The following is a 25176-nucleotide window of genomic DNA, read 5'->3' as shown; positions in this document are numbered from 1 at the left end:
GCTAGAAGGAAACTATTCTGTGTGTTAGTCTTTGCTGTGGTCATTGTTTGGTATTCTGTTTTGCTGTAGGACCCCCTCGAAAACGAGATGATACATCTCAAGGGGTTTATCCTGTTAATAAACTTACTTACTAACTTGTTCACCATCTAGGCTTTTAATCATAACAAAGAAGAGAGATCATTGAATTTAGAATTCATTTTCAGATTTTGTTGATTAAATGACTTGGCCCCAGCTTATATCATTTCTTTTTAGGTTTTCCATTGCCTATAATTAAACTCTTAGCACTTTAACTCCAAATATGTGTAAATATGTGCGTGCGGTTTATGTATGTATTTATTTGTATCGACAGAACTTAGATTTTTATACTGTAACATTCTTACTGATTTTATAATGTTGCCCTTGACTCCAACTTTCAGTGTTCAGAAACTATTTTCTTGTTTTTAATTTTCTTACTTTTATCTTAACCATCTCTGCTTTTATCTCTCTCTTTTAATCATGTAAAGCACTTTGAGTTGCCCTGTGTACGAATTGTGCTATATAAATAAACTTGACTTGACTTAGCTTTCCACTCTATTTACAGTCTGATAAAGCTCATCTGACCATTTTCCTCAGGTCTAGATTGAAGACAAACCCTGCGTTCCAAATCGCATACTTTTTCTTTTTACTACACTATGTACTACATCTGCCCTTAGAAAGTATGTACTGTGCATGTAGTAGGCAGACAATTGGGACATACTATTTCGTCATCACATTGCGTCTTGAACTTTAACCCTCTTGCTTATATATCCGTCGCAGTAATACGGTTGCAGTTTGTTTGTTTTGTTTTTTTCTCTCTCTGGCGGCTCAGCATGCGGCTCAGTCGAAGTGACGTGTCTTCCGCTGCGCAGAGGATTGTGGGTCAGAATAGCCAAAAAAGCATGCTGGCCTGCATACTGCAAAATTCGACCGGATGTAGTAGGGCATCCGGGTATTTTCTGGCATACTGCATTGACATGCATGAATTGGGACATGCTAAATCTTTTTCTGGCATACTAAATAGTATGGAAGTATGGGTATTGGAATGCACCCAAAGTTGATCTCCAAACTGTGTTCTTTTAAGACCCAAATGTTATTGCTCTCATTGTACTGTACTAGTTTTGTTTGATTGTTGGGGGTCCAATATGGTTTTTGGATTTTCCTGACTGGACCTCAACAAGCTATGGGCTTTAATGGAGTCAGCAGTGGAGGTCTTCTCATTATTATAGTGAATTGTAAATGTGTTTTCTTTTATTTTACAGTTCTTCGTAACTTTGGTGTGAATAGTGCTATGTAAATGCAGTCTATTATTTTTATTACTACTACTAGTCCTTATTTCAACCACTTAGGCACTCGCTAGTTAAAGCTGCACTAGGCAACTTTGCACGATGGTAGTCTCAAATTGCAGTGTGATAACGTTTCAATTTATGAAAGTTTGAAGGACTTCACTACCCAGGAAACATGTAATGTGACATCAGTAAACTGCATAGCTAACTTATTTGTTTATTCTTATAGAGGTGGAGATGGTTGAAAAAAATCTTTTGGCAGAAGGTTCAGCAATCATTGGGGAGTCCAATTTTCTCTGAATGGAACGCTCCCTTTCTGCTGTTCAGATGCATGTTTTGTATTTCATGGTTTAGTTTTGATTTGTTACTTCCTGCATGCCGAGAAGATTTCCCGGCAGAGAACACACCAGACGCCAGAATTTCATTTGGGCAAATGAGCCAAATCTATGGCATATGATTCGTGATCTTTTAGATGAGTGTAGTTTTACATAAAAATCTTCCCTAGCGTAGCTTGAAATGCAGATAAACATGCTGGTAATAACTGCCTTTTCACACAAGCAGCTACCTCAATCATGTTTGAGGTAAGGATATCTGTTCCCCTCACCTTACAACGCAGGCAGGAGTGTTGCCCCAGTCTGTTGCAGGAAACACCTAAAATGGAATATAAGAAAATGCAACTAAAAATGTGAAAGAATTCAGATACTCCCTGCCAAACTTATACCCTCTGGACATAATTCTCTAGGAAGGCTGAAATATACTGCAACTTTTCCCATTAACCATAAAATGCGGATGAGTGAGAGTAAAAGAACAAAGAGATGACTCACATTTGTATGTTTCCGCCTCAAGGACTTGGCAGCTCGCTTGGTGCTCAAACTGATCATCCTCACACAAGAAGTTTTGACAGAAGGAGCAGCGGAAGATTCGCCCTCCTGTTGAGGGAAATATAAAACGGCAACAGTGATCTTTGATGTGAAACTGATCTGATGAATCTGATGCATTTCAATTAATTACGGGGTCTTACCGTGGTCCCAGACACAGCGTTCACACTCAATGCAGTCTGCATCAGTCAGAGGACACAGACAGGCATGGGTACTCAGACATTTCCTGCCATGGCACACCCAAGCCTCACAGAAGTCACACACTGCCCCCTTGTGATCAAGAAGAGAATCATAAAGAAACAGAACAGCCTGGGCCTTGCTGTCTAAAAATGTATTTTTCACAAGCAAACAATATATTGAGTTTTAAAAAAAGCACTGGTCTGGAGATCCTTTTAAACCCAGCTACATGCTCTTTCATTTGTTGGATTATGAGCACAGACAGCAGAGGTAAGTAGAGAAACAAACACCGAACACGGTGCAGAATAGGTGCTACTCATTCTTGCCACATGAGTGTATCAGTCCAAAAAGATTGCTATCTTACCACCATGGCCATTCCAGTGCTGTGGATCCCAGGATGTTTGATGACACAATCTGATGACTTCATGCATTTGGTTTTGCCTTTCAACAGGAACAGTAGAACAATTTCAAATTATCAAAGTGTCAGAGTTAAATATTTGTTCTTGATATCTTTAATTCTTGATAAACCCATTGTATGAGTTGACCTGAGTGAATTCGGGATTGTGAGAGAGAGTTTCCAAATGTTTGAAAAATACAGTAAATCTCCATCTACTGGCAGGCAAACAGCCCGGTCACTTTTTGATGCTGATCACTCACCACACTGAGCACACATGGGCAGCTTCTGCACCCAGGAACAGAAGTAGCAGAAAGCCCTGTTCTTCTGTCTCCTACCGGGCAGCGATACAGGGAAACAAAAATGAATTTGTTTGTAAACTGGTTGCCCAACATTGTCCACTTGAAGTGTTATGTAATTAGGTGAATTTACTTACCTCTGACATTTGTCACATTCCTACAAAACAAAATACAGTAAAGTGGCAATTAGGAGGATGAAAGCAATGATTAAGTTAGAATCAATGCAAAGTTGGGGTAACAAACTATGAACAGCAGTGAAGATGCAATTAGAAGGGAGACATCTTGAATTATAAGTGCTACTTCTTACTAACTGACACGCATCATGTGGGTTTAATTATATAGCATTACATTATAACAACCATTCTGGATTAGCTACATACCATGGAAGAATTGCATGGGTGTTTGGCCACATCAACATGGTCCCGGTTGGCTCGACTCTGTTTCTCTCGTTCCTTGCGACTCTCAGCCTTTTTCCGGGCTCCGGTTTTCTTTTTGGGCATTTTGAGTGCAACAGGCTACCCGCGGGTCAAATGTAACGCCGGCTTTACTTTTACCTGCCAACAAGGAGGAACAAGTGCTGTGGATTAGGCAAGTTAGCGAGCAAGCTAGCTAACTGAGGATAACTCCTAACTAACTTTAAGTAGGCTATCTGTCTTCTGTGTTGTGTCTAAACAGATACCATGAAAAACACGAAGGCTAAACAACAAGACTGATCACTGACATGTCTAAAACACGCATTAGCCAAAACATTTTTCATCAGCTAACGATGTTACTAGCTACACCAGCCAGCTCAGAGTGCTGTTGGGCTGAAATGAAGAGTCACTTAGTAACTAAATGACACAAACTTTACCGATAACCGCCTTAACGCAAATATAAGCTGGTTAGCAACGATATTTATGGTCCCGGAGATGGCCTGCGAATGTCGTTCATAATTTATCACCTGTTTTGTCAAATCTTTACCTTTCCACACTGTAATTGCTGCCGGGTACGGCGTGGAAATGTGTTCCGGGTGAAACGTATTAAGAACACATTCGTTCCTACTTTTAAGTTCCTTTTTCCTAAATACAAAAACATGATTTCCATTATCTGGACAGTTGTGCAATGTCGTGTCTCTCTAAATCATACTTACTTCAGATGTGTGTATTGAGAATTGTTTCTAATTTTATGACATTATGCGATATTTAACGGTGCATTTGGCCCAGTTAACCAGCAGACATAAGTAGTGATCTTATTAGTCTACTCCTTGACACCGGGCGAAACCACCCTATAACTGTGCATACATTTAAACCATGCAAAAACAAAAGTCAAATCACTGCCCTCAGGTGGACCCGTAGGCAGGCATTCTCCCTCAGTGTATTTGAAAATGTAATCGTTTATAATAGTGACGGTGCATCACACTGAAAACAGGCTCTCTTCAGTGTCCAAACAAACATCACAGGCCACTTTGAAATAGAAAATGGTCTTTTAATACACTCTGGTCTTCACTGGACTGTTTCCAACTGCTGGTTTCAAGTGTATTGCTGTAAAGGAAGGTCGAGCTCAGCTTTATACTATTGATCCACAAGTTGGCACTTGGAATCAAAGTGGGTGTTGGTGGGTCAGGACCTTTTTTTTTTATTAGAAAAAGAAAATACAAAACATAAGTATACATAGAATACATTCACAGTAACCAGAGGTACATAACAATAAGACCATAAAGGAGCATAAATTGCATTGCTTTAGCTTATAAAATATTAAGAGTAGGGGTTTTTCCCCCACAAACTTACATTTATGAATATGAAAATAATTAAATAGACTACACTTATTTATCCTTGCTTCTATTAGGCTATACTCAAAGAAACCAGGCTATAAATCTTTTTTTTCTTTCAAAAATGTCTCAGCATGTGAGCAGTCCCAAAAATAAACGCAATGCTGTTTCTGGGTGAACGTTGCAAAAGATAGGCTACAGTTTATATTCATATATATTCCTTAAGAAACACTGGTTGGCAGGATATTAGATAGGCCTATGGGTGATTTTAGAAAAAACTTGAGGTAGCTACTCCAGTTTCTGATATCATAGGTGGTCTACCTACGCCCAGGTCACATGGTTATGCCCGGTGAACCAATCCTGAGCCCGGATGGGAAACAGCTGACAGTGAGCAGCAACAACAGACACCGTCGCCTTTTCCTGCAGGTGGTGTAGGAGCCTACATGTCCAACTCTTTGGACACCTAGTCTCTGAAGGTCGGTACCTGTGTCTGCTAGCTATGAGACTTACAAACACATTTTTTAAATTTAATGCGCGAGGCTGCCGGACGCATTAACCTGTAACTGAGAGGTTTCCCATCGCCTGGCTCACTGGAGGAGACAGGAGCAGGAGCAGCCCTCCTCGTCATCCCCCAGTCGCACAATGGCAGTGTCCCTCATCCGAGCTTGCCGCAGTCTCGCTCTCTCGACGTGGCTGCTGTCGTTTTGTTTCGTCCATCTGCTCTGCCTGGACTTCACGGTCGCGGAGAAGGAGGAGTGGTACACCGCGTTCGTCAACATCACGTATCTGGACCCCGTCACCTCGGAAATCAAAACAGAGAAAACCGAGTGCGGTCGATATGGCGAGCAGTCGCCGAAGAAGGAAGCCAGGGGACTTGTGATCGTGCCGACTCTCGTGCAGGACAGACAGGCTTGCGACGCAAACGTCAAGTTCCCACTCGTCACCCAGAGCAGCGCTTGGGTGGCATTGGTCGCTGCGGGGAATTGTACGTTTCGAGAGAAAATCCGTAACGCCGCGAGCCACAACGCCTCTGCAGTTGTCGTTTACAATGTGGGCTCCAGCAATACCAACGAGACCATAACAATGCCCCACCAAGGTACGGCTTTCTGTCCACAAGCCTTTTGTTGTGCATCGTTTGTCTTTCCCATTGTTGCTGCACCCTTCCTGCGCTGACACGTCCCATTGTGTTGACAAAGTTTCACTGTTTACTATCTGGCTTTATGGTTATAAGCAGGGAATTTCTCAACCCAGACCTCAAATGCCCCCTTCTCCTGCAACTTTTAGCTCCAACTGTACTCAGTCTTCCACATCTGATTTAATTAAGGTGTCATGAGAATTTGTGGCCCTTAATTGAATCAGCTGTGCAAGAGTGGAGTTGGAGCTAAAAGTTGCAGCTTAACAAGCTAATTTGATCAACTCCATTCAACCAAATATTAGATTAGTCTGGTTAACAACAAGGTGCATCTGTAGCCTATGTGTTTTCTTACTGTTCACTGACACAAAAGAGTTTCTGGCTTAATAATCCGACTTTGGAGGGTGTTAAGGTGAAATTTCCAAGTAGGAAAGTAGGTTTCCCTATATATCCAATAGCACATATAGCCCAGAGCCCTGCTGGTTTTCAATCTAATCAAGGACTGATTTACTCCTACAGATGCAGAGTGAATGCAGTTAACTACTTGGTAATGTAGAGAACTAGCAGTACCCAGGACTGAGATCCACTGCTCTAGATCTGCTGAAATGGCTAATTAACTGTAGGATTTTAATTGGATCCTTGTTGACCTGTGTACGTCTGTGGTAGTAACCTTTATAGCCACCTGATGAGGCTTATCTAAGATCACACTTTAAGACACAACATTGCGTGACAAACACAATGTAATAAGACTAATACCCATTCAAAAGTATCACTCAACACATAAAACTAACTAGCTTGTATTGAAAATTACTGTAACTACTTGGCTTATTTCAATTTCCATGCTTGAACTTCAGTAAGTTTGTAGACTTATGTAACCTCATGGAGTAAGCTGGCCCTGATCCCACAAAAGTTTAATGGACTACTACCACAGTTACAGTCAGTACATACAATGAATAACTCCTCACCAAACAGATGATTGATACATCAAAATAATACTTTGTTTATGATGAAATCCTGAAAGAGTAAGAAAAATACAAACTCAAAAAGTCAAACATGAAGAAAACAGCACAGAATTTGAAATAAAATAGGCTATATAATGTTGTGCTATTCAAAAAATGAATAAATAAAAATCACAAACTGTTCACACCATAATATATATAATATTTCATTTATGAGGATTGATCCACGCAAAATGCTAAAATTATTTACAATGATTACAGTCATTACATTTCTACTGCAATATAATAAATGAGATTATCAATACATTTTGTTGCTCTCTATGGCAAACCTGTTGATCTCGTCATTCAGTAGCACTGTAAACAAATGACTTGTAACGTCTTTCTACTCCAAATACTTTGTTGTCTCAATAAGTGATGTTGCTAAAAAAATAGAGGTGTTGCCTGTATCCAAGACAGTCATAGGAAAACACTTAGGCTCGTTAGATTATTTGCCAAGAAACCCACAAATGGCAAGCATGTAACCAGCACTAAGCTTGTTTTCACTTGTTTCCATGTGTAATATTCAATGCAGTGTGTATGTGGTCATACTTTGTGTTGAGTGTAGTCTACATGTGTGTTTGAGAAAGTGTTTCACGCTCACATTAAGCACAAGTTTATTTTTTTTGTTGTCATTGAAAACATGGTAGGATCCCCTATATATCATAATGTAAACACATCCTAGTTGTTCATGTTCAAGCAAAGTGGATTATGGTATCGGTTGGAAGAAACAAGTCCCACATCAGTCACAGAGCTCAGACTCACAGATCTGTGGCTCAGTATTTAAGACTCACAGCTAAAAAAGAAAAAGAAAAAAAGTTGAGTCTATTGACTTTTAGCACTGTCAGTATGCTGCAGTGTATCCTCAAATCAACCATTTAGGAACTGAGTGGGGAAGCAAACACAATAAAAATCATATCACAGATGCTCCCTTTGTCATAATCTGAGTGAAATGGCGTGAAAGTAGAGAGTCCCAGATTTAGCCATCAGGTTCCTGAAGAGGAAGTCACATTTCCTACCTTCTTGACAGAGGCAGTGCAGGCTGATGCATCAGATAATCAGACAAACACTACTCAAACAGCACAGAGTAGGCCAATTCACTTGCTACCTGTTTACTGACAATATCCTGTTCATTTGGAGTTGTAGCTAAAATTCGCAAGGTACAAACAAAACCATGGTCATGATTTTATGTGCCCAGTCTAGAAACCTTATTTTAATTTTCCTGTCATCACAAATTCTTCTGTGTAATACAGGAGTCACAGATGGAGTGGGTTTTATTTTAGCTAGAAAGCCATGAATAGACTATTCATAAAGACAGCGTAAGTCACAAGGGAGATTCATCCACAAACAAATTGTAGGGGCGGCAGAAGTAAAACGGCTGTATAGGTCCAAGGTGTTGAGGGTGTTAGACAAAAAGACAAAAAAAATGCCACTTTCCACTTTTTACTACCATCAACAACATCATTCTCATAACAGGCTAACTGTGCCACCTTGTTCTAAAAATGTTTGTTCTAACCCTACTTCTGTCTTTAATTATAATAATAATATTTTTGTGATAGGCCTACAACTGGCACAGAGCTGGGACTGACCTTTCTATCCCAAGCTTGTAGGGGAGTAAACATGCAAACCAGTACTCCACTTCCTTTACATTTCTCTTTGTCACCCACTTAATTAGCATATTTGAATGCTTTATCTCTTGATGCTTTATCCCTCATATTCTTTCTAATACCCACTCTTTCTAATGTGTTGATACTGCCTAAACCCATCACTTGTAAGGATAAATGAGGCCTACTAGCTGTGAACAGAGCCTTAGTTCTCCACGTAACAAGAATTTCCATTGGAAATTTACACTTGGCCTTTATTTTCATAAGGGTGGGGCTGACATCCACACCTGCGTGAGGCAGCTGCAAAAATGATGTACAAACAAAAAGCACATGTAGAAACCATTACCTTATTGCTATCAGAACAGAAAAAAAGTCATGAATATAAATCCCTTGTTAGACGCTCACTTCAGGGCGTAGCTGTTGAATTTGTCACTCTTCTCACAAACAGCTGACAGGCAGTCTCTGTGTTATCACCTCTTCAGCATCCTCATAAACAGCGTTTTTAAACTAGCCTACACGTACTGACACTGTGGTCTTCTAGGCCCAGGGTTTGCACTGCAACAATACACTAATAAAAAGCACACCTCTTGACATCACAGCAGTGTATATCTATCACACAACACCTGACTGAGGGGAGTTTTTACCAAAAGGTGTGGAGAGGCCAGGTCCATTTGCACATCAGGCTCAGGGGCACTAGTCTATGTAAGCAGATCATTTAAATTCTATGCAAATTTTCTGAAGCTTTTACTCAAATTCAGCGATTGTCTGACACTTCGGACCAAACTTGGAAGTTGCAACTTTTAAATGTCACAGTGTTAAAGAGTTCGGCAGGCAGGTGCCTGAGAAGTGGAGAGAAATGGCTCCGACAGACGTTCTAGATCAGTGGTTCCCAACTCTAGTTCTTGGGACCCAGAGTACTGTTGGTTTTCATTCTAGCTGTCTAATGGGGACTGATTTACAGGGTTCCTACGGGTGCTGGAAATCCTTGAAAACACTTGAATTTTAATGTGGTGTTTTCAAGGTTTGAAAAGTGAAAAATTTGGGAGAAAGAAGCCTTTTGTGTGCATAGAAAAAGTCTTAGATCTTTTATTTCAACTCATGAAAAACGGGAGCAAAAACAAAAGTGTTGCGTTTATATTTTTGTTCAGTATAAGTTACACACTCATTGCTTCATTTCCCCCTTTGTTGTCCTGTTATCATCTCTTACTACTATACTACAATCCAATACAACTGTTCTGCCATACAGTTTACTTTTATGATGCCTGTAATGTTCATATAATGTTCAGTTTTTTGACACTGTCATAGAGGTGTTAATTCAATTATATGTTTAGCATTGAGCAGGGATGCAAACTAGTCACCTTTAGGTGACAGTTGCATTTTTGATCCCAAAATAGGGCACTTAAGGTGAATGATTTCTGAGTACCTGTCACCTTTTTCACTCTCCATGAGTTTGCATCCATGATTGAGGTCATAGTTAGTGATGGTGTTGTACTCCATATTGCTCCATATTATCTTTCAGTAGACCCTCCTGCCTCCTAAATGCCCACTTCTTTTTAAATCCCTCTCCCCTCGTTCGTATCGCAGCTCCAGCCCAACCTGAGATCACCCCAATCATCATATTAGCACTTATTTTATTTCATGAGACTTATTTTCACCAACTGATTGGTTACAGCTCCAAACCTTTAAATCAGATATTATATTCCTATAAGAAACGCACCTTCACAAAAGAGCGTTACAAACTTAAGAAGAACCTGATAACCCAAATATATCATTCTAAATTTATGCAAGAGCCAGGGGAGTAGCAATACTTGTTAAGAAAAACATCCCGTTTATTTCCACTAATACTATCTCTGGTATTAATGGTCGCCACATAATCGTTACAGCATTGCTGTTGTTGGGTTGTTCATAGCACAATAACATCTGATTTAATGTGATGAAGAAGTGAAATAATAATTTTGAGTATATATAGGCTATGTATATAAATATGTAATTTACCACAGCTGTAAGGTGCTGGAAAAGCTTGAAAATGCACCTTGAAAGTGCTTGAAAAGTGCTTGAATTTGACTTTGGAAAAGGTGTAGGAACCCTGGATTTAGACGTGGGACACCAGGTGAACGCAATTAATTACCTGGTAGGATAGAAAACCAGCAGTACAATAAGACCGGAGTTGGGAACCACTGCCATAGATAGATGCTTATTGTGTGTGTGTGTGTGTGTGTGTGTGTGTGTGTTTGTGTGTGTGTGTTTGTGTGTGTGTGATTTCTACCATGCCCTTTTCCGTCAAGGATAGGCATCTGGCCAAGTAAACAGCTCCTTCCCCTCTGTTCTTGTAAGAAGCAAACAAGAGCAATAGTGCACATCCTTGGGTTACCTACTGCAAAAGATGAAAGGCACAGTGCTATTTTAAGGGCTTCTGCCCCGCCTGCAGCCATGACTCCAATATAAACCATGAAATGAAGAGACACCGTGAAGAGACAAACAAGGCAGTCAGAAGAGGTAATGATGACAAAGCTTGAAGAGAAAGGAATCAGAGACACTTGCAAAAGGATAAATACGCCGTAACAAAACACGTGGTGGTGGTGACTGACATGCGTGATTAGCAGAAAATACTGCAGCGACAAAGCGAAAGGTCGGAAAGGTCACACCTCATGAGAGGAAAGAAAGAAGAGAGCACTTCACTCCAGAGCCACCACAGCTGGGCTGTATGGGCCGGAGCTGCCAGAGCCAAAAACCTCTCATGTCTGTCTTAATTTGACCCCATCTGCTACAAAGCATACAAGCCTCTCTTGTATTGGAACACACAAAGCTCTGTGTGGACGAGTCACATATGGGTCAGAGCTGATCTTAATGACAGGCTTGACTTTTGGAGTCTAGTCTAGTTTTTGGAGAGAGCGTGGAAAATGTTTCGGAAAGCTCATATTAATCAGAGACAGTGTGACATGGCTCTGTTAGTCTTTTGCGCCCTTTTCCTGTCAGTTCAGATTTAGTCTCCTAGATGAATTGTACAGAATTAATCAAAAGCTCTGAAGCTGTTTATTGATATGTACAGCATGCATGATTACGCCACAGTGTAGCCTACTTGGCACAACTCTTGGTTTCTATATTTAGTTAGTACATGGTTGTTGAAGAGGTAGCCAGTTAATTCTGTGGTAATCTGTGCCTCACTGTTATCCACTCTGCAGTAGACTCTGCAGTAGACCTGGAGCCTGCTGGCAAAATGAAGTGCTCAGCACTGAACAGGTTAGTGCCCTCTAAATTCACCCACTCCTTCACAGTCTTCATTCCCCCTGGCTTGCACATTTTGGCCAAGTGTGTCTGAAATATAGAGATCTTTTTACAAGTTCAGCCCCAGTCTGCCAGGATTGATATTACCCTCCTATTTTAGAAGCAGCTATTTTTGTCCGCTGACTGCGTCACAGTGAACAGACGAAAGAGATAGGAGTTAAGAGTTTAGGCTTAGGGATATCTTAAATACCTTTTTATCTGTTTCCTTTTTGCTATCAGCAATGAACTCAACTATACATGGGCAATTTTATGAAATCTATAACGTCTAGATACAGCAACCTAATTCCAGATATGTAGAGTTTCGCATTTTCTTGTAGGGTTTGACTTTTCTCATGAGACAGTGCAGTTTTATCTTGCATGTTCTTACATGACAGTAATTCCCCCAAAGCCTAAACCATATGGCCATGCCTCATAAAACCATGAATCTGAATTGTTCAGGATCGTGCACTTAGGGCTACTGACATGTAAAAGAGGCTTACAAAATGGCAACCATCCATACGTTCACATTATTGAAGATTTAAGAGTGTCATGTTACTAATACCATGGGTTGACTTAAGTCTTATGATGTTGGGGAAGAGGGGTGAGCCTTTTTGTATCCACCTGTTTTCAAACACTTGCATTATAAACTCTCAAGCTATTGCAAATAGTCTCCCAACCAAATGCTTCCAGTTTTTTTTTTTTTTTACATTTTCATAGCACATCAGATGTGCTATGAGGCATATGTAGTTCTAAACTTGAACAAAGAGGTTTGACAGCTTGTGGTCTGATGTTTTTCAGATGTTGTTGAAATTTGTAGAGTCTATATATACTGTTGTGTACTGTAGCAGCAGTGTAATAGTATTACTATCTGTAGTATCCATTTACTGTGCACACACGCTCTTTTTGTTTCTGTCAGCGGCTGCACCGGCGACCACATTAGAGGCTCTAACATACACACAGTTGAAAGGAGCAGCCACCATTATGCAAGGATAAATCCCTGTGCTAACCATGGAGATATTACCAACTGGATTACTCTGTGTGTGGGTAGGGTTGCTGGGGAGGATGGTATGCATGCAATGCTTCATACCTTGCACACTCTTACCTACAGTGCATAGTTAGTCTTAATTGTTTGGTAGGATGTGCTGTGTCCATCTGGCCTCCATTAGAGTGTTGCTTTTCCCCAAATATTTGCTCTATTTATGTCTTCTGACACAAATATTGAGGCCATTTGCTTGACTCCTAGTAGTCTAGACTGAATCTTGAGTTGTGAATTTTTAGCTGGTTAAATTAAACTCATAGTTGTACACATTCTTGCCTAAGCATAGAAATATAAAACCGATTAAAAGACATGAATTTTAATTTAACTGATAGATTTACCATTGTCATGTAATTGTATTTGTGCAGCTTTTACAACACATCTGTTACATAAAGGGTTTCATGAGCATGACAGCAGTAATGCATTGCACCTGTTTCATCAAAATATACGTGCTGGATGTAGAGCCTGAGCCTCATCTGGAAAACACGCAACACCCTCGCTTCCATTCTCTCTCAATCTCAATATCTCTGCAGCAGGTTCACCCCAGGGTGTGGTGTTATAATGGCTGTAGCTCTGTCCAGAGTGTGGGGCATGAGGATATGACACAGGGCCACATATCACCGGCTGCATGGGAGGCACTGTTGGCGATGGCAAGTTGAATAAGCCAGTGCTTGGAGTGATTTGTTAGAGGGAGTGAGGCGCCATGGGGATCCAGTCTGACTCCACACAGCCACAACCATAAACAGGCAGCAGAGGGGATATGATGTAACCATAGAGATGGATGTAACTCTGTTCTCAGGCTGTTGACGCAGCTCTAGTAAACATCAACCTACCTCTGTGTGGCTGAGAAAGGAGAGCCATTTTATCTCCCCACGGTGCGTTGAATTTGAAACCACTCTTTAATCATAGGCAATATGTCCAGTGTGTCATTCACTCGTCACGGACAAACCTCACTCACTGCTTGAAATGAACTACACAGAGCATAGCTGTACATATACAACATGTAGCTGAGCCTTTCTTTTAACTTCCTGTGATTGGAAACCAGTTTTTATGTTTGTGAGCACAAGTTTATACTTAACGTAACCAGTTTTTATGTTTGTGAGCACAAGTTTATACTTAACGTAATCTGCGGTGAATATTTGATTTTTATACCTCCAAAAGAGAAAGAGATTTAGAAGCTGCAGTAACATTTGTATGAAGATTTGGGTGTCTGGTCGCTCCAGAGGGAGAGGGCAAGGCTTAGCTGTAATGTTAGGAAACTGAACTGATCGCAGGTATGAGGAAAGCCAGGAGGAGAGTGTGAGACACAAAAAAAAAAAAATTGTTTTACAGACAGGCTGTGATGTTCACCACATCTGACATATCAGTGCAGGTGTAGAAATGTACAGTATATGGTAACTATGTAATGCCAAAGCCTTCATTTTGCAAATCAAAGCACAATTTTTTATATACCAGGGTTATTGCGCAGTGGAAGTCTGGTTACTTACTTTTAAAGGGTAGATCAGATTACTAAATCTAATTGAGCTTTATTAGAGTCTTGTCATTACAAAAGAACTGAGGTTTGTGTTCATGGGATGCTCAGTTTCATATGTACGAAAAATATGAAGATTCAAAATGGACTTGTAAACTCCCTGTGTTGTGTGTTGTGCATGAACCCCCAGGTACGGGCGATATTGTGGCCATCATGATCCCAGAGCCTAAAGGTCGGGAGATTGTGGCCCTGCTGGAGCGGAACATCGCGGTCATGTTGCACATCACCATAGGAACCCGGAACCTGCAGAAGTACGTGAGCAGAACGTCGGTAGTGTTTGTCTCCATCTCCTTCATCGTTCTCATGATCATCTCCCTCGCCTGGCTTGTCTTCTACTATATCCAGAGGTTCCGCTACGCTAATGCACGAGACCGCAACCAGGTACGACTACACGCTCTTTTGTTTAATCAAAGTATCACCCGTCGAGTTGATATGTTTACATACCTGTTTAAAAGGGACACTGAGAGTGCAATGGTGCCGTGGTCTCCGTCTTGACATCAGTCCGTGCCTTTTTCCATCTGGTGTTGGTCCTGTAAAGCGGGAGAGGCCAAAATTAGCCTGACAGCTGGACGAACGGAAACACGGCAAACCAGTGAACCATCAACCAAGGCTGCATTCTGGCACTTTGAGCCTACAGTGCAAATACTTGCGCTTGCCATCACTGTGGTTGCTGTTAACACAAATATTATGGATGGCCACCTCTGACGTTCTTGTGACGTCTGTAATGACGATACATCACCATGAAGGTTATGATAGGGACGGGTGCCATGGGGACCATTGTTTGAATTTTCAGTTTGTATTATGTGGATTTATGTTCTACCAAGAATTCATCCATATTGAGCAGCAATTCTGCTTTGAATTCATCTCTAATACAGCCCTCCTACTAAAATAGATTAGAAGATTAGAACAGTTATGACTTGATGTGGTTTGCTTGATCAGTGAAACTATCAGTGAAAACGCTCTCTCAGTGTCTCCACTAGTCAGTTCTGTTAATCTCTCTTCATCTTCCTGGTATTTGTTCTTCCCATGTTTCCCATGGTTTTTGTTTTGTTTTGTTTTTTTACTCTTACTGTTTCATACTATTAAATTGAAAAATTTGGTTTGTTTTCACTCTTCTGAAATGATCATAACATTGTCACATACAGTGCCCCAAAAACACTTAAAACTTCCCCATATTCTGAGATGTGATCAGTTTATTCTTTTCTGTGTAACACAAAGCATCAAATGTAGAACAGTTCGGCTCTGAAACGGCGGTACATCTGTACACCGACTGTACATCTTTTGGCTAAATGATGCATGAAAATAAATATCCAGATTCCTTGAAATACGTGGTTTTACGATGACAATGTATTCTAAACAAGCAGGGTAAGGTGTGTTCGTGATTACCTCTGTGTACCTCTTAGTCAGATTTATGGTATTCAACCAAGACATCAGACTTTGAAAGTACTTTGGTGAGGCAAAGCAGTGGTGAGTGGATTTTAACAGCAGAGCTTCATTTGTCAATCATTTATCAATATTTCATTGCTTGAAAGTGTATGAACTGCAGCTTTACCTGCTGGTAGCCCCGCCCCTTCCAAAACAATCTATTTCTTCTGTGAAAACAATCTGAGGAACAATGCTGAAAAATACAAATGACAAGAATATTTGCAATAATGAAACTTTTCTTAACAGTGTTTTAGGGTCACCTTTGAACTCTTTTGCAGTTACTGGGAGCTGTGATGTACACATGAGTCCTAGTAAATGGGCTAACATTGTATGCAATATGTATTAATGTAAGGAGGCAGTCAAATATGGTATGAAAATATGTTGTCATGTATGTCCCTTTTTAAAAATATTTTAAAAATCACACTGTATCAAAAGTACCAAGTGACTGATTATTGTTCTTTTGTCTCCTGAACCTTTTTGAATTCTAATACCTTAATTTCTCATCACTGTGGTTCACTGGTTTTCTAACATATTCTCTCGTCAGTTTCCAGGATTCAACTGATGTTAACATTTCTTTTGGCCAGTCCAGTTTATGTCGTATCCTGAAGTTTCTCTTTTATTTGATGTCTTACAGAGACGTCTGGGAGATGCTGCCAAGAAGGCCATCAGCAAGCTCCAAGTACGGACCATCAAGAAAGGAGACAAGGTAACATTCATTTGAATCCTCATTCTTCAAACAATACATTAATAATAATACAATAACAATAACATTTCACATATACTCCAAAATATGTTTAGAGATATGTTTCACTATATACAAAAAAATATATATTTATATGTGTACATGACATTTATTTGAAATATATTTTAAGTGGCCCAATTATTATGTATGTCCTTATTATGAAATTTATCTGTAAACATATTCTGAAGTATGTGTGAATTTTATTTTCTTCTGTCTGGGTCTAGTAGCCTATATTCTCCTGTTTCTCAAATTTAGATTAGGGTTCAACACTTCCCATGCTGCATCCCACACTGCAGAACCGCCTGTCTCAGTTTGTCACTTATCCTGATTAAGTTAGTCTTTCCGCCATATTGGTTGTTCAAGGTTTGTTTGGAGAAGATGTAGGAAACATTCACTATTCACACTCACCAGTGACTCACATTCATCACAATGACTTCAGTACTGCACAGTCCTTGAAATGAAAGACTGCTTATAGGAGCGTAATTTCAATGAGGCTGTGCTGGCATCACTCACAAAGTTGTGTCTTTTTATTTGCCCACGCCTTTTACTACGACTGTGTTTTAAAGTTAACTTGACCGTTAAGCAACTCATTAATTTGTCATGCTTTTATTCTGTGAGAACATTAACAGAGGCGATTCTCGTCTCACCTTTGTCTTGTCTTCTAGGAAACTGAGTCAGACTTTGACAACTGTGCAGTGTGCATTGAAGGTTATAAGCCTAATGATGTTGTAAGGATATTACCATGCAGGTAAAACATGGCTTGTTTGATAAAACCATCACTATATTATATAAGTTCACAGAAGTAGGTGTAATGGCAAAAATCTTCATTATCTTATTAGCTGAATGTATGAAGTGAGCACAGTACTACCTATAACTATGCGTATTCTATACCGTTTTATTGTGTACAACTACTGTACATTCTGACAATGAATCATTATTGTTCAAGATGGATGGTCAATATTACCTTGTTTGTGTGTTGGGTTCTTGTTGGTCAGGCATGTCTTCCATAAGCACTGTGTAGACCCATGGCTACAAGACCACCGGACATGTCCCATGTGTAAAGTGAACATCCTCAAAGCCTTGGGTATACCAGTAAGGCCCTTTTGACTTATTCTCATTATTTGTGCCATCTCATACACCCATAGTCAGAATTACTGTTTAACTCACTGCTCCCATTACTCATATAAAGACAAATCTATTTCTAAAGAGCATAACGTAAACGTAATGGAAGTTTAAGGCATGTTTGAGGAAGCCTCTAAAGATATCTATGGTGTATTAATCCAGCTCAACGCAGACTGTTCAGATGATATTCCACCAGACTATGAGGCGTCCGTTGGGGGTCCACCTACCAACCCCATCACTGGAGCTAGCGAGATCACGGTGAACGAGAGCTCGGTGGTGCTGAACCCATCAGGGAGGACGATAGACCTGCAGGAGCTCTACCATGATGCAGACACGGTCCCGCAGGCAGGGGAGAGCCACAACATTGCCAGCAGTAAGTATGGGAGAATGGCCGTTTACGCAGGCATAATTCACTACATATTGAACATAAAATCAATGCATTGACTTGGCATCAGCCAGTGAGGAGAGAACATATAGAAACAGTTAAGTACAAACATCCTTAGTTCACTGTTAATTCACATGTATTCAAACAAAATTAGGACAAGACCACATGCTCTTTGTCTCTCTCTCCCTCCCTCTTCCCCTCTTCTTGACTTCAGTGAAGCCATATCCCCTGACCTCTACCACATCAGCAGTGGATCCTGTGCTTGAAAATATTCTATACTGGGATATAGTACAGCGCTGTGTAGAGAAAAGGAACACACTAGCTCTTCTGTCTTCGCCAAAAGAGGTCACTGTGACTCGGTCGACCCGGGCCTGACTGGTTTGGCCCAAGGTCTAAACTAGGCCAGCAGTCACCTGCTTGAGTGTTCCCCAGTTCAGATCCTCCTGGGTGATGCAGGAGAGAAAGAATAGTGTACCCTTTCCAGAAAGTCACAAGCTAACCCAAATACCATGACATAGATTATAAAGTACACAGTATGCTATGGTATATTAGATATTGGTACCTTATGCAAGCAGCTAAGCACTGTGCCTTTTCCTAACAGCTGTTTAACACCTGGTATGTATCAGCAGTTTATAGCATGTGTGTTTGTGCTCGTGTGTGTGCGCACATGCACACACACGTGTGTGGTGTTGGCCCCTTCGCCTCCCAAGCCTCATGAGTGTCCCAGGAGTGTGTTTCCACCGGTGCAACCCATTTTCTGTCTGCCCAGCTAAAATTCCAGCCACAGCTGGCGGAGCTGTGAACCGAAACATTTTAGTTTAGTGTCCAGAAACAAAATACTGCCTTTGTAATCCGACCGAATCTCTTCAAAACATTTGAAACCACAGATGATAGTGCCCTGACGGTGTTTTTAATATCCCTTTCTCTCATTACACTAGTTACTTCTTGTTGCCCACGTGTTTCATACTGCTCACCTTTCTACTTCCATTTTAAATAGACAGTTTTTTCAACTTTACACAACTATCCACTTTCAATATTTGCATCACTTTCACACTTAACTAACCTGCTGTTTCACACATCCTTAACCTGGGTAAATATCTGCAACACATTCAAAACCATGCCATTTTCTGTTCTGAAATTCAGCAGGCAATTTTTGTGGATCATGCAGGCATATAATGCCCCTCAGTTGTGGAATTATACAAATTACCTCTGGTCTATCCAGCTTGATGTAATTTTATTATTGTTCATGCTGTTCCCTGATCAGCCTCTTGCAGCCAGAGGTCTGGTTATTGTCAGCCTAGGATTTATATAACTCTTTTATATCATGCTCTAAGGCCTGGAGCAACTTGTGAGCAACTTGTGCCAAAATCCTGCTGCTCAGCACGGCAGACTGGCTCCACTAGTTGTACACTGCGTGCGGGCACATACTGTATCCACACACACATGCAGTCATGTCAGACCCACACTGGGCGGCAGTCAATAGCACCATCTGTATGGATTGTCATAATTAAAGGCCTTTCACACACAAACATTTTTTTCTTTTGCTCACTGACTGTGTCTTTCTCTTAATTCTGTCATCTTTCTTTATGTCACGCTCAAACGCACAGTAGGATTTTAACTGTTTGTATCGAACACCATTGCTCACCTCTCTTATCATGGTTCCTCAGTCTACTTCATCAGCTCCCACTGTTTGTGAATGGCAGCCTCCATCACTTGTATCCAGCCCTGCTCTCCCTCTACTTATTCTATTAGCAGACCCTTTCTCTTGCTCCCTTCCATATCCTCTTTTTTTGTTTTTGTAACCTAAGGGTGACAGGAGGAGGCTCCAGCTAGGACATCATTCCTTTCCCGCTGCTTCCAAAATACAGGAGTGGACTAATTTTTGGACTACTTGCAAGAAAGAAGTCTAGTGTTTATTTTGCCATTGTGTAATAGGGCAGTTTACTATTCAGTTAGAAAGTGAAAGCAGGGGCGCCCCAGTGGCTCACTGAGTAGAGTGCGTACCATAAGGCTCAGTCTTTCCCGCAGCGACCCGGGTTCAAAACGGCCCGCGGTCCTTTGCTGCATGTCCTCCCCTCACTCTCTCTCCCATACCTTCCTGTCTCTCTCACTATATCTGTCCAATAAAGCATAAAAATGCCAAAAATAATCTTAAAAACAAAAAGATAGTGAAAGCAGTGATGTATTGTGATGTGCTTTTGCTCAATTGTAGGTTCACTGTATTGTGTGGATTCTGCTCATTCTGATCTAGTACTTTCCAATTTACCGTACAGGTACTCTGCTACAAAGTAGTCGCCTGCTGCTAACACAGAGTGTTACCATTATTTTTACTCAGGTGTGCTTGACAACCAGGAGATCAACTTGGTATAATCATGTGTTGTTCCTGAGATTAATTAGACTGTAGATAAGGGGGGATCTGTCGTTCATCGCAATGCTAATAAGCTAACAGCTACGGTGTCACTGACTGACAATTAGCATGAGACGAACAAGCCGATCTGTCGGGATTTCTGTCACTATGGGTTGGCAGTGAGAGGGTGTCAGTGGTATTGCATCTTCAGCCTGAAGAATGAGCGCTGTCGCCAAGGATATTGCAGCTGTCATTCATTCTGGAGTCATGCAAATAGTGGGTGTGTGCTACAGTCGAGGCCCTGCCAAGAGCTGATTTGTTGCTGCAATGTGGGACCAGCTTGTTGCTGTCTGTTGAATTGTTTTCCTGTTGGGAGTGTTGACAGGCAGGTCTCTAATGAACATGAAGTGATGATGGCCTTTACTAGGGCTGGGCGATATGGACCAAAAATCATATCTTGGTATTTTTAGGCTGAATGACGATACACGATATATATCTCGGTATTTTCTACGAAGTGGGCTAAATGTTCAGTTGTAAGTAGGGCTGGGCGATATGGACAAAATCAAATATCACAATATTTTTGACCAAATACCTCGATATCAATATTGTGACAATATTGTACTGAACTATTGGTGCTTTCACAAAATATTTACACAATGAGATTTTTGATAAATAATCATCAGTAATGTGGATATAATGACTAAGTGGGTAAAGGCAAATAATAGAACAGCTAGAACAGTCTGGTAAGTTCAGAAAATTACATCACTTTACTGTAATGCAGCCTTTAAAATCAGGAAAAGACAACACTTATGCCATATCACGATATTACGATATCCAAAATCTAAGACGATATCTAGTCTCATATCACGATATCGATATAATATCGATATATTGCCCAGCCCTAGCCTTTACCCAAAGAATTCAACCCTCTCCACAGGACTTGACTACACAATATTGCCCCAGTCCGTAATACATCAGGTCAGAGACGATTCCCAGGAAGGGAGGAAGGAGTGGTATACTATATTTTACAGTGACCTTTCAAACAATGATGGTAACCGCTCAAAATGGCCACTTCTCTCTCCCCCAGGTGAGCACCAGCCTCCACTGAGCAGCGACTCGGACACCTCTGTCATCATGGCGGTGGAGGTCGGCATGTCCGAGGTAGACCCGTCCACGGAGCAGGAAGGTGACGAGGTCAAATCCTGAGCCGATCACAGCCAAACGAAAAGCATGAATCACCATAGAGAGGAGGATCGGGACGGGACCGAATGATCAGGAGACCCAGAGACTCTCCATGTCTTTGGCTCCTGATGGAAGTGGCTTCACAGAAGAGGGGCAACCAAGCAATACAACCCATAGCAGCACAACAACATCCCGTTCTGTCTGTACTGGCTCAAAAAAGATTCTTTCCTGCATCTGTGGACATATTGCTTGCTAATTGTCTTACTGCAGTCACGCCTCACTATCCTGTTGATTTGACTGCCATGGCAACCAGACAGCCAATCATATTCTGATGGCCCAATATCAAGCCTCCAGTTTTTGTCCCCATAAAGTGAAAGAAATTTCACTTTCTTAAAGCTAGCATCTGGAATAAGCACAACTACTGTGGCTGGTTAGGGGTACTTCAAGGTATCGAGATGGCAAAAACAATTTGTTTTCCCCTAATCTGGCAACACAAACCTCGCTGCTGGTCACAACTTGGGCACAAGAGTAGCAGGGTTTCCCGAATCCAGATTGCAGCTTTAATTTTTTAGCATTATGTGACTGATTATTTGATTTCTTTGTACGAGATCACTGCCAAGATAATCCAGAATTACGGTTTTACACCTAGATATATGATATGAATATATGATAAACAGAGTGTCAAACAGTTGGTGTGTATTCCCACCAGCAATCTTTCAACTCCAGACTTGGGTACATGTTATTACCCCTTGAAAACTTGAAGCTTTGGTTTTTACACAATTTATTTTCAAGTTGTTTCTCACACTGGGGCTTTGGAATATGTATGCACACCTTATGTTGATGATTTCTGAATGTCTAATCGTAACTTCCCGTTCCCGTACTTCTGAAGTTCTGTAACTTGTGTTGTGTGGGGAGGATATAACCAAAAACAAGCTAGATAATTCTATCCTCACATGTTGACAATCATAGCTTCCCACTGTAATGCAGTTTTGAAGTGATGTCACCCACTGCCCTTTTTTAAACTGCTGCTGAATGACCTGTACAAGTATCACAACACATGGCGGTAATGATTGCTCACTGCTGTGATGATGGGAAAATTCACACTTCCACTTATCAAGCCAGCCAGTGTCATAGGGTGAGAAGGTCTGTCACTAATGTGTCAACAAGTCTCTGTGCCAAGATTTTCAGTTGTATATTACTGTATTTATAACCATCATTTTCATTGTTTGTTGTTTAAGCTAATTCACCTGGCTGTGGAACAGACTGGGTTGGCCAGTGATAACTGACTGTTAACACACATGCCGAGGCCGCATGTGTGTCACACACACGCATAGATCGATAGCCAGTAAGGCACTCAAGTTGTGAGTTATTGAAATTCAAAGGAACTGTAATAGTGAATCTGTGCATGAAATGAAACCTAAGAAATACAAGGGGTCAAGGGTCATAGAATTGGACGGCATACCCCAGTTGAAAGTTGAACTCTGTTATGCATTGCCTGGCAAATGAGATGCATTGGAATTGGTCTTTTCTTTTGAGTGATTTGATGCCCAAGGAATGGCATTTATATTAGTATGAAAAGTTTATTTTTGTAAGAAAATGAAAAAAGGCATACATGTTTACAGTGGTTGAGTACCATGGTGATGATGCTGACTGTTCGTTCATTCAGTCATCCATTACATTTCTTGGTAGAATGAATCCTGTTACTTCTCGTTTTGTTGTTCTGTTGCAGTCCTGTCAGTTATCTCCTAATTGATTCTCTTAATTACTCCTCACAGCATGTTGACATGTTCAGTAATGTGTAAATACATGATTGGATCTACTTCCACTCAGATTTCCTTTAACAGATTATGTTTCAAAGACACAAGAAGCACAGACCCACTGAACCAGCGTGTCACCAAGCTGCCAGTGGAATTTCACTGGTGGTTTTCTCTTCCAATCATTGTTTCCCTTATGTCACCATGCAGCCACCTGGGACTCCGTTATGTAACACGCACATGTCCCTGCTCCCCTTCCTTGGTCAATCAATGAGGGATTACAGAATGTATGGGCAAATGCTACAATGTTTTACCAAAGCGTTGCTATTAGGTATGGTACATTGTATTCCTTAATCCTCATAGTGTGTTGTGAGAATATGTTTTGGCTGTAGCAGCTAGATCGTCATCCACACTACATTCTATGCATTATTGTGTTTATAAAGTAAGACGTTTTAATGTCTTAGTTTTTGACTGGGGTGTTTCACTGTGATGCACTATCTGCAGTTAATTTGCCCCGGAAAAGGCTTGACTGCTGCAAACACAACAATTTTCACACACATGCATTTAACTATTACTATATATATTGACCACTTGTACATGTAAGCTACCGTTTGTGACAGGTGCTATTGCTGAAATGTGTGGTAGCATTATGGAAGAATTCATGAATGTACATGTCATATATCTATTAGCCTATGTGACGGTTGTGTTTGGTTCGAAGATGCTATATAAAGCGCCTACTCTTTTCCTAGCATGGTTTACCTCTAGCTGTAAGTCCTTTGTGCGGTTGATATGGAGGTGGAGTAAGAATGTGATTCTTGCCCGTCCGTTTTAGATGGAGATACATTAGAAGTATCAGCCGGCCGGATCTCATGATTTTCAGTCCCACAGATGTTACAGCAGCTCACAGCTATAATTGGACAGCACTTAAGATCCCCAGAAACATCTAACAACATTGATTTATCTCACTCTCCTCATCTCTCTTACTTGTTCTCTTTCTCCCATACTCTGAATTTGTTGGTCTTTCTTCTGTCATCTTGTTTCCCTCTTTCATTTATACACACTCTGTCTCCATCTGACCATTTGTTTGGTTGGCATAGCGACAAGATAAACCGAAGCATCTTTTCTCATACCCTGATCATTAAATTCTGGCTGTACTGCATAATGGAACGTGTGTGAAGTTGGATCAAGGCCTTCCTGTTACACAGCAACTTTTAAATATTGACTTCACCTCCTGAAGGGTCGTCTTCTCAGTTCTGTCTGTTTACAGTGCGTGGGTCCAACAGTAACAACTCTCTTGTAGAAATGAAATATACAGGCTAAAACAGAATTCAAAATATTTTAATCATACAAGTGACTTGAGTGTACTTAATGTAATGACAGTCAATGTTACATCAGATTGTTGTCCTAGTGTACTTGCAATATTGTTTTATTATAGGTAGGTAATAGAGGCTATCCTCCTTTTCATGTCATTTCTTTTCGTTCTGTCTTGTCATATTTTCTTCATCTGGTTGTACAAGCCTTCCTAGAAAGCACTTTATCACTCCAGGGATTGGGGAACGGCTATACTGAATGACTTGAGAAAGTCATTTATGTACAGCTTTACAGAAAGAGGGCTACAGTATTGAACATGGCACATGACTTAATTGTTGCTTAATGTATAATGTGATCTCTTATCTATAACATTGGAAGGGGGGTATTTTACCAATATGTTGTATACTATACCCAGCAGAGTTAACAGCATTGCTATTTTGTAATATAGAAAAAAAGTGTAAATATGTTAAACGGTGTTGATATACTGTAATTTTCCTGTACCATGTTGCACGTGTAAGAGTGTCTATGATTGTGAGGTACAATAAATTTT

At 40.7% G+C, this 25176-nt stretch overlaps 2 protein-coding genes across 2 annotated transcripts; one reads left to right on the top strand and one right to left on the bottom strand.

Annotated features, from left to right (window-relative positions):
- Positions 1–1866: 1866 nt before the first annotated feature.
- znf330 (zinc finger protein 330) lies at positions 1867–4052 on the bottom strand (the record flags this gene model as incomplete). The annotated part of the gene is made up of 8 exons (XM_071522538.1): positions 4010–4052; positions 3430–3603; positions 3187–3206; positions 3014–3084; positions 2721–2797; positions 2323–2449; positions 2126–2230; positions 1867–1952 (listed from the first exon to the last, which is right to left on the bottom strand). Coding segments are annotated over exons 2-8 (606 nt in total), but the record flags the coding sequence as incomplete, so codon positions are not given.
- Positions 4053–5438: 1386 nt separating this feature from the next.
- rnf150a (ring finger protein 150a) lies at positions 5439–25176 on the top strand. Its single transcript, XM_071522532.1, has 7 exons — positions 5439–5892; positions 14489–14739; positions 16418–16489; positions 17191–17273; positions 17521–17617; positions 17810–18020; positions 21467–25176. The coding sequence occupies exons 1-7, from the start codon at positions 5439–5441 to the stop codon at positions 21583–21585; spliced, it is 1287 nt and encodes a 428-aa protein (XP_071378633.1). The 3' UTR covers positions 21586–25176.

This window comes from Centroberyx affinis, unplaced genomic scaffold, assembly GCF_046629955.1.
Source record: "Centroberyx affinis isolate AG114_WGS23_722 - 3 ecotype Tasmania unplaced genomic scaffold, CSIRO-AGI_Caff_v1 ptg000999l_1, whole genome shotgun sequence".
NCBI lineage: Eukaryota > Metazoa > Chordata > Actinopteri > Beryciformes > Berycidae > Centroberyx > Centroberyx affinis.
Note: the sequence above shows the minus strand (reverse complement) of the source record. Positions and strands in the feature narration are given on the sequence as shown.